We start from the raw sequence: 10,432 nt of genomic DNA on the forward strand, positions 1-10,432 counted from the left end.
AGATCGAATGACTACTGACCATAGCTTTCGACTTAGACCTAATTGAATTGTTCTGATAAACATGGTTAGTCTAGGAATAGATAATCGTTTGTTAGTGATATTAGGTTAACGTTCATAAAACCTTCAAGGATTATTAGACCACCTAAGGAATTAGGGGCTGTAGTTTAAGAAGAGGGTCCTAACTCAAGGGATTGATTAGGGCTAATTTGTTAACTATCGTGAAACTAGAAAATCATTAGTAATAATAGGTGCAGTAACCAATTAGGGGAAACATAGAGGATTCGAAGACCTGATCTCATCTCTCTCCATATTTTCTTAATCAAATCTTATTCTTTTTATTTGATTTCATAAAATCAAACCAAATCTACTGCCTAGTGGCAAACAAAAATAAACCTTTATACATCCTATTTTTATAACGCGATTGAATTTTTGAAGTTAAAAACAGTCCTCGTGGGAACGATATTTTTACTACTTCGATAGTATTTGGTGCACTTGCCAGAGATCTATCAAGTTTTTGGCGCCGTTGCCGGGGACTGTTGAATTATTTCAACAAGGCAATTACGTTATAATTTAGGGTTTTTGCAATTTACTTTTCTGTTTTTTTTTTATTTTTATTTTTCTGTTTTCATATTCACTTGATTATTTTGCGTTGTGCAGTGCTACTAAGGTATTTTGCTGTTTATGCGAGGTAAACAGAGCTCTGACGACCTAGAGTACGATCCGGAAATTGAAAGAACTGCTAGAGCACTTCGGAAAGCTGTCCGATCGCAAAGGTTAGCTCAATCCGTTCCACCGGGTGTTCGAGAACAAGTACCGGAGCAACTCTCAAGTGAATCTGAAACAATCTCTTCTCCTAAATCTGCAACTATGGAAGGAGAAGGAGTTGTACCACCAAGACCTAAACTAGGAGACTACGGGTTAGCCACTCACCGCGGTCAACTGACCCACACTTTTCAACCAGCTAACCCCGTAGCTTTCGACATCAAGACAACTGTCCTCAACGGTTTAAGGGACAAGCAATTCGATGGGACTGAAGCTATGAGTCCTCATGAACACTTGAGTCGCTTTGCTGAAACCTGCGAGTTTTGTGTGCAACCAGCCACCGTGACTGAAGCACAAAAGAAGCTAAGGCTATTTCCTTTCACCTTGACGGGAAGAGCAAAAGATTGGTTGCTAACAATTCCAAACGGGACTGTCCAAACATGGGAAGAGTTAGAGCTGAAGTTCTTGGAGAAATATTTCCCGATGTCTAAGTATTGGGACAAGAAGATGGAGATCTCTAACTTCAAGCAAGGAGAAGGTGAATCATTGTATGATGCTTGGGAGCGATTCAATTTGCTTCTTAAGAGATGCCCTAATCATGAGTTCACCGAGAAACAATACCTCCAAATCTTTACTGAGGGGGTGACACCAAACACAAGAATGTTCTTAGATGCTTCCGCGGGAGGTAGTCTCAAGAGCAAAACTGATCATGAAGTCCAAGCTTTGATAGAAAACATGGCTGGAAATGAGTATCGTGCTGAAGCTAAGAAGAAGGAAAGAGGAGTGTTTGGGGTGAGTGAACAAACTGCTATCCTTGCTAACCAAGCAGCGATGAACAAACAAATCGAAGCTCTAACTAAGGAGTTTCAAGGCTTCACTTTGGCTCATAAGCAACAACAAGTAGCTGCAATCAAGTGCGACTTATGTGGTGAAGAACATCCCAATGGTGAATGTGTTCCAGAAGGATCAAATGAAGAAGCTAACTTCATGGGAGGTTATCAAAGGCAGAATCAATACTACAATTCAGGCATTAACAAGCATCCAAATCTAAGCTACTCAAATAACAATGCTTTGAACTCTCAGATGCTCACTCCTCCTCAACAACAACAAAGGAAGCCATCAGCTCTTGAGGAAACTATGATGAATTTCATGAAGATGACTCAAGGCAACTTTGAAGAGATGAAGAAGAGTCAAGAAGCTGAAAGAAAGAACAATGAAGCTTCTAGGAAGATGCTTGAAACTCAACTGGGGCAATTAGCTAAGCAATTGGCTGAACAAAGTAAAGGCGGATTCTCAGGTAACACTAAAGACAACCCTAAGAATGAGTCTTGTAATGCTATTGAATTGAGGAGCAAAAAGGTTTTGACACCTTTAGTTCCAAAAGCTCCAAAGAAGGTTGATGATGTAGTTGAGGTGGAGGAGAATGATGTAGTTGAAAAAAATGATGAGGGTGTAGTTGAAAAAGAAAATGATCAGGGAGTAGTTGAAAATGAAAGGAAGAAAAAAATAGAGGGAGAAAAAAGTGAGAAGTTAATTGATGAAGATTCAATCTTGAGGAAGTCGAAGAGTCAAATTTTGAAAGAGGGAGACAAACCACAGGTTATTCCATCATATGTGAAGCTTCCATACCCTCACCTTTCAAAGAAGAAAGAAAAGGATGAAGGCCAATTCAAGAAGTTCATGCAACTTTTCTCACAACTTCAGGTGAATATTCCTTTCGGTGAAGCCCTTGATCAAATGCCGTTATATGCTAAGTTCATGAAAGACTTGTTGACTAAACGAAGGAAGCCTAAGGATGATGAGAACATTGCACTTTCTGAAAATTGTAGTGCTATTCTTCAAAAGAAGCTGCCACCTAAGTTGAAGGATCCTGGTGCCTTTACTATCCCTTGTTCAATTGGACCGGTAGACATTGGTAGAGCTTTATGTGATTTGGGAGCAAGTATAAATCTGATGCCACTCTCAATGATGAAGAAGCTTAAGTGTGGGGAACCAAAACCAACAAGAATGACCATTACTTTAGCTGATCGGTCGATCTCTTATCCCTTCGGTATACTTGAAGATGTACTAGTCAAGGTTAATGACTTGGTGTTTCCAGCGGATTTTGTGATCTTAGATATGGATGAAGATGAGGATATGCCACTCATTCTAGGAAGACCTTTCCTTGCAACTGGCCGTGCTTTGATTGACATTGAGAAAGGAGAGCTAATGTTGAGATTTCATAAGGAGCAAGTAGTGTTTAATATATTTGAGGCCATGAAGCACAAAGATGAAAATCCCAAGTGTTACCGGATTGACATTGTTGAAGAAATAGTTAAAGATGACGCTTGTGAACATCAACCAACACACCCTCTTGAACGTGCAATTGTGAATTCTATAGCAAAAGGTGAAGATGATGAAGATCTTGAAGTAAGTGATTGTGTGAAGCAACTAGCAGCAAGCAAGCAAGAGTTGGGTCCGGTAAAAATAGAAGAATTAATGGGTAAGCACTCTATGGATGCTCCTATTTTGAGTGGAGAAGGAGAGAAAAATCCAGAATTAAAAGAACTCCCTTCTCACTTGAAATATGTTTTTCTCACTAAGGATGCCTCTAAACCAGTAATCATCAGCAATACCTTGACACCTTTGGAAGAAGAAAAATTAATGAGGGTGTTAAGAGACAATCAAGGAGCTTTGGGGTGGAACATTTCTGATTTGAAGGGTATTAGTCCAGCTTATTGCATGCATAAAATACACATGGAGGCTGAATACAAACCGGTAGTTCAACCTCAAAGGAGACTTAACCCAACAATGAAGGAAGTGGTGAAGAAAGAGGTGCTGAAGTTACTAGATGCAGGTATGATCTACCCTATCTCAGATAGCTCATGGGTGAGTCCAGTTCATGTGGTACCCAAGAAAGGAGGAATGACGGTGGTAGCAAATGAAAAAAATGAATTGATACCTACCCGCACCGTCACTGGTTGGAGAATGTGTATAGACTACCGGAGGTTGAATACCGCAACAAGAAAGGACCACTTTCCATTACCATTCATGGATCAAATGATTGAGAGATTAGCTGGCCAAGCCTTTTATTGCTTCTTGGATGGGTATTCGGGGTATAATCAAATTGCAGTGGCTCCGGAAGATCAAGAAAAGACTGCCTTCACTTGTCCATTTGGAGTGTTTGCTTATCGAAGGATGCCCTTTGGGCTGTGTAATGCGCCGGCAACCTTTCAAAGGTGCATGCTTTCCATCTTCTCTGATATGATAGAGAAGAACATTGAGGTATTTATGGACGACTTTTCTGTTTTTGGTAAGTCTTTTGATCAATGCTTGTTCCATTTAAATGCTGTACTTAAAAGATGCACCGAAACTAACCTTGTTTTGAATTGGGAAAAATGTCATTTTATGGTAACTGAAGGTATAGTTTTGGGGCATAAAATAAGTGCTAAAGGCATTGAGGTAGACCAAGCCAAGATAGAGGTTATAGAGAAACTTCCTCCACCCATCAATGTTAAAGGAGTGAGGAGTTTCTTGGGGCATGCCGGTTTCTATCGGCGGTTCATAAAAGACTTTTCTAAAATTTCCAAACCCCTCTGTAACCTCTTAGTCAAAGAAAATGAGTTTAATTTTGATTCTGAATGTCTAAATGCTTTTTCTTTGATTAAAAACAAGTTGGTGACTGCACCAATAATCATTGCACCCGATTGGAATTTACCTTTTGAACTTATGTGTGATGCAAGTGATTATGCTGTTGGTGCAGTCCTAGGCCAACGCAAGAACAAATTTTTTCATGCAATTTACTATGCAAGCAAGGTTTTAAATGAAAATCAAGTTAACTATTCCACAACTGAAAAGGAGTTGCTTGCGGTAATCTTTGCATTGGAAAAATTTCGTTCTTATCTAATAGGCTCCAAAGTCATTGTTTTTACAGATCATGCAGCTCTCAAATATCTCTTAACTAAAGGGGATTCAAAGCCTCGACTGTTGAGGTGGATCCTATTATTGCAAGAATTTGATCTTGAAATTCGTGACAAGAAGGGAGTCGAGAACGTGGTAGCTGACCACCTCTCAAGGCTGGAGAATGATGAGGTAACAAAGAAGGAGAAGGCCATCAAGGCCGAGTTCCCTGATGAACAGCTGTTTGCTATTGGAGAAAGACCTTGGTTTGCTGACATGGCAAACTTTAAGGCCGGCAACATAGTTCCTGATGATCTGACCTACCATCAGAGGAAAAAGTTCTTCAAAGATGCAAACCACTACTTGTGGGATGACCCATATCTGTTTAAGGTAGGTACTGACGGTTTGATTAGACGTTGTGTTGCAGGTGAGGAAGCACATAGTATCATGTGGCACTGCCATAGCTCAGCTTATGGAGGCCACCACAGTGGAGAAAGAACAGCTGCAAAAATTTTGCAAAGTGGATTCTGGTGGCCCACCCTTTTCAAAGATTGCCACGACTTTGTCACAAGATGTGACAGATGCCAAAGGACAGGTAACATATCAAAGAGGAATGAAATGCCCCTAAAAGGAATCATTGAAGTTGAACCATTTGATTGTTGGGGTATTGATTTTATGGGACCATTCCCTTCCTCTTACTCTTATCTCCATATTCTAGTCTGTGTTGATTATGTCACAAAGTGGGTTGAAGCGATACCATGTGTTGCTAATGATGCCAAAACGGTTGTCAACTTCCTTCAAAAGAATATTTTCACTAGGTTTGGAACCCCTAGAGTATTGATCAGTGATGGGGGGAAGCATTTTTGCAATAATTTTCTTGAAAATGTGCTCAAAAAGTATAACATTAAGCACAAAGTTGCAACTCCCTATCACCCACAAACTAGTGGTCAAGCAGAGGTTTCAAACCGACAGCTGAAACAGATTCTGGAGAAGACAGTTGCGTCAAATAGGAAAGATTGGTCTAGGAAATTAGATGACGCACTGTGGGCATATTGGACAGCCTTTAAGACCCATCTTGGGTTCTCACCCTATCAGTTAGTATATGGGAAGGCATGTCATCTTCCAGTCGAGCTAGAACATAAAGCTTATTGGGCCATTAAGGCCTTAAATTTTGATCAAGTAGCCGCTGGTAAGAAAAGAATTTTGAAACTTAATGAACTTGAGGAGATGAGGCTTAGAGCGTATGAAAATGCGCTCATCTATAAAGCCAGGACAAAAAGGTATCATGACAAAAACTTAGTGCCTAGGGATATTAACTGTGGACAGCTAGTTTTGTTGTATAACTCCAGGTTGAAGCTGTTTCCTGGGAAGCTCAAATCAAAATGGTCTGGACCATTCTTGGTCAAAAGTGTGTCACCATATGGAGCTGTTGAACTAGTGACACCTGAAGGAGATCGAAGTTTCAAAGTAAATGGACAAAGAGTTAAACCATACCTAGGTGGTGACCTACCAAAAGGAAGGGTGACACTCATTCTGAAGGACCTCTGAGAATCCTTAGCAGTCAAGCTAGTGACGATAAAGAAGCGCTGGGTGGGAGGCAACCCACTACATGTTATTTTCAGTCATTTTTATTTTGGTGTATTTTCTTTTTATTTTCTTTTTAATGTCGAAGTCCATTGAACTTATTTCCCTATTGTAATTGCTCCTGCACTTGTTTATTATTAATGAATTTGTTTGTTATGTGACCTATTCCAGTTTAGTAACAGTTGTCTGATGAAACGGTATTCTAAAAGTTCAAAAGGAGGGGTGACTTGATTCAAAGGCGAAGTGTACGGCGTTGCTAGGTAGTCACATACTCCCACAAATCTCAGCCATAAGGTTCATTGCCAAATCTTGTTTTTCAATTTACTTATATTTAGATTAGTTTTCCATGCAACTACATTTCTAGAACTTGCATTGTTTCTCTATTATTAATTGGTCTTTGTCAATTACACACTGAGGCAAAAGTGCTTGGTCCTGTGAGCTTTTTTGAAGCCTACCCTGTTTTAATTTGTTGAATTTATCCTTTCTTAACCAATTGTGAGCCGGTAGGATTAGAACTTTTTGTTCGGTGACAAACTACATTACAAGCCTAGAGACTTTTAGGACTTGTCCCTTAATGTATTTTCTGAGTTAAGGCATTGTAGAATGTTGCTAAAGATTAAGTTTGGGGTTGCTATTGGAATTTGCAACCAAATTAAGTTTGGCGTGGGGGTACTAGAGAATAAGAGAACAAAAATGAAAGAAAAAGAAATTGTCATGCAAAATATACACAAAAATGGTGTATCAAAAAAAAAAAAGAAATTGAATGATGAAAAAGGGACAAAACATTTAAAATCCGAGTAACTTCAAACTCGATTGTCCCTAAATGTTAAAAATATTCTCTAGTACCTTTGCATTGATTGTTATTCCACAAGGTGAATGATTGAAGGATTGAATTTTGTGCTTTAACTTCCGTAGGAATGCCTAACTCAAATTTTGTGTAGCCTACTTATCCAAATATATCCCACCTTTCACCTAAGCCCCGTTATAACCCTAAAGACCTCAAAAGTGTGTAATGATATTGACTTTGATTGATGTTTAGAAACTTTTCAAGCGTATGGTAATATGTAGACCTGCATGTCGACTGGTAGAACCCTGTTTCAATTGAATGCGTGGAGTTGTGAATTGGTGGATGCGAACAAGTCAAACTAGCTCATCTTTAGCTAGAAGGAGAATGAACTTTTGGGTACTATCGTTTTGTCAGGTAACTGTTATTTTACTGTCGTTTGTCACTGTTGCAAGCAAATTCCTTGAGGACAAGGAATGGTTTAAGTTTGGGGTTGTGATGACATGCTGTCATTACGTAATTTTTAGGACTTATTTTGACATTTTGATAGAGTTCTAAGCAACATTAAGTGTCCAGGAGCAGTTAAAAGCATCAAATATGGAAGAACTGGAAGAAGCCAATCGTACTGCGATTTACTAATCGCAATACGATTTCTTGAAGTCAGAAAGCATGTTTTTTGAAGAGTTGGATCGCAATACGATCCATACCATCGTGATACGATTTCAAGGAGGGCTTTAAAGGAAATTAGGGTTCAAAGTACCAATCGTGGTACGATTTGTGCCATCGTGGTACGATTTTGGGCGATCAGAACTTGCCTATTTAAGCTGAAGTCAGTCTCAAACAAAGGGGATTACGATTTTGGAGAACTAAAGTGCGATTTTAACACCCAGAAGGCTGCAGCGGAGAGGATTTCATCATCTCTAACCCAGTTTATGTATGTTTTAATTCTTCCATTGATTATGCTATTTGTAAACTCAATTATGAGTAGCTAAATCTCTTAGAGATTAGGTCAGAGATGAACCTATGTAACCATAATTGATCATATGTTGCTGTGAAACTCTATTATTTATTAATGAATTTCTAGTCTTTATTCAATTCAATTGTTCTTAATGCTTTTTATATCCTGATCAAATATAAACATGATTTCGTGAGATCGAATGACTACTGACCATAGCTTTCGACTTAGACCTAATTGAATTGTTCTGATAAACATGGTTAGTCTAGGAATAGATAATCGTTTGTTAGTGATATTAGGTTAACGTTCATAAAACCTTCAAGGATTATTAGACCACCTAAGGAATTAGGGGCTGTAGTTTAAGAAGAGGGTCCTAACTCAAGGGATTGATTAGGGCTAATTTGTTAACTATCGTGAAACTAGAAAATCATTAGTAATAATAGGTGCAGTAACCAATTAGGGGAAACATAGAGGATTCGAAGACCTGATCTCATCTCTCTCCATATTTTCTTAATCAAATCTTATTCTTTTTATTTGATTTCATAAAATCAAACCAAATCTACTGCCTAGTGGCAAACAAAAATAAACCTTTATACATCCTATTTTTATAACGCGATTGAATTTTTGAAGTTAAAAACAGTCCTCGTGGGAACGATATTTTTACTACTTCGATAGTATTTGGTGCACTTGCCAGAGATCTATCAATGGCCTTTGAAATTCCTACTATTTTGTCCATTGTCAAGTGTAGTCGAGTTAGGAGGCTTATAGGTTCCATGTTTATTACTACATTGTAACGCCCTATTTCTATTAACGTGATAAAACACGCGAATATTACAAATATTCAAGAAATAGACGCTACGTCTAACACAAATTCCAAAATCCAAACATCATTCATATATATAAAATATCTCAACAGTCACAACGGATACAAATCAAACATCTCCAACATATACATGCCATGGTCAAAATGCACCGACAAATAAAGTTCTCCACAACTGACAATCTAAACGACAAAAGAAAAGACGCCTAATCAGAGCCTGTCCTACTCTAAGACAAGACAGCGGAGAAAGCTCCTGCTATCCAAACATCCAACAAGCAACTCACCAAGCGACTAATCCTGCACAACGTCTACCCATCCATACAGACAGGTAGGCGGTCGAAACCACTGAAGGTTAGCATGACATTAATCATAATCAATACAATCAACTAAACATTTATATATATCATTTCAATTCTTCAATTAATAACATGAATAATTAACCTCCACATATTCATTCACATAACATTTCCGAATGATACAAAATATATGTATTCATCACACATACATCAACCACACCTTCATCACATTCATCATTAAATGCAACATTCAAGACTCATGCTATACTGATATGCGCCTAACTCAACACATATATGCATGTGGTACCAAATCTCCTCAAGGTCATCACCTATGATGCAACAAAAACATCATTATCAACGGCTATAGTCAACGGCTATATGGATATAACATCCGACACGACATATGATGCATGAACATATGACTCAATCCACTATGCATATGTTCACAACAATTCAACGACTATCATCAACATTCAACTTTTTCATAAAGTTCAACCACTTCATTCAATACAACACATGATAACAAACATCATATTCTTTACCTAACAATCATTCAAACATCTTCTTACAATCATAACAAACTATCCATAGAGGATTCATAAAGCATTCGACTCATAAAACCATTTTCATCAAAGTTCGTCTCTAAGTTCACCATTTTGAAATAATTGAAGCTTTTGAACTAACACCAAGTAAACAAGATTCAATGCCTCAACTAAGTATACCTCTAGACCACATATAAGTGCAGTATGGCATACAATTGCATTTCACCAGCTAAACACGACGAAATCATAAAATTCCCAAAGTTCGTCTCTATTATTCATTTTTCCAAAAGAATGCCATTTTCAAAGGAAAACAAGTTAAGACTTGATGAAACCAATCACATCCATTTTTAGAAATCATATAAACATTACACAACCTTAATCCTACTTCAATTTCCGGAGAAAACGAGTTTTCGAAAAAATCGACGTTTTGGACCATTTTTCAAAAGTTAAGTGAATTTCACAAATTCAAGTCCAATTCAACTCATACAATGTTCCAGTAGGATTAAAGGTATAAACATAGGTTAAATAAGTCCAAAGAAACATTTTAGAAAGCCCGGATTGGTCCCCAAGTGCACGAAGCAAAGTAATAAAAATGGCTGAACTGGGAGCTGCACGCTTAAGCGTCCTCTGCACACTTAAGCGTCCAACTTCCAGTAGCTTCTGGGTTGTGCACGCTTTTGGTACGCTTCTGGCACGCTGGTGAGCACGCTTAAGCGTCCTCTGCACGCTTAAGCGTCCTACACCAGAACAGTTCAAAAAGTTTCGGGTTCCAACCCCTTTTCACCCCAAAATCCCAATTTTGATCTTTCC

The 10,432-nt window shown here is 38.3% G+C and overlaps 1 protein-coding gene and 1 non-coding gene across 3 annotated transcripts; one reads left to right on the top strand and one right to left on the bottom strand.

The window, feature by feature from the left end:
- The first annotated feature begins 397 nt into the window (after positions 1-397).
- LOC146921384 (uncharacterized) lies at positions 398-8,104 on the top strand. Of its 2 annotated transcripts, XM_085714826.1 has the most exons (2): positions 398-5,236; positions 5,991-6,113. In XM_085714826.1, the coding sequence occupies exons 1-2, from the start codon at positions 682-684 to the stop codon at positions 5,993-5,995; spliced, it is 4,560 nt and encodes a 1,519-aa protein (XP_085570952.1). In that variant the 5' UTR covers positions 398-681; the 3' UTR covers positions 5,996-6,113. The 2 variants fall into 2 exon arrangements, with proteins under 2 accessions (XP_085570952.1, XP_085570951.1); XM_085714825.1 differs by having other exon boundaries at positions 405-8,104.
- Positions 1,261-1,367, bottom strand: LOC146921385 (small nucleolar RNA R71). Its single transcript, XR_015013031.1, has one exon. It is a non-coding gene; the product is annotated as a small nucleolar RNA R71 (small nucleolar RNA).
- Positions 8,105-10,432: the final 2,328 nt, after the last annotated feature.

Source organism: Medicago sativa, chromosome 5, assembly GCF_051527215.1.
Source record: "Medicago sativa cultivar Bolivia chromosome 5, Bolivia_mono, whole genome shotgun sequence".
Classification (NCBI taxonomy): Eukaryota; Viridiplantae; Streptophyta; class Magnoliopsida; order Fabales; family Fabaceae; genus Medicago; species Medicago sativa.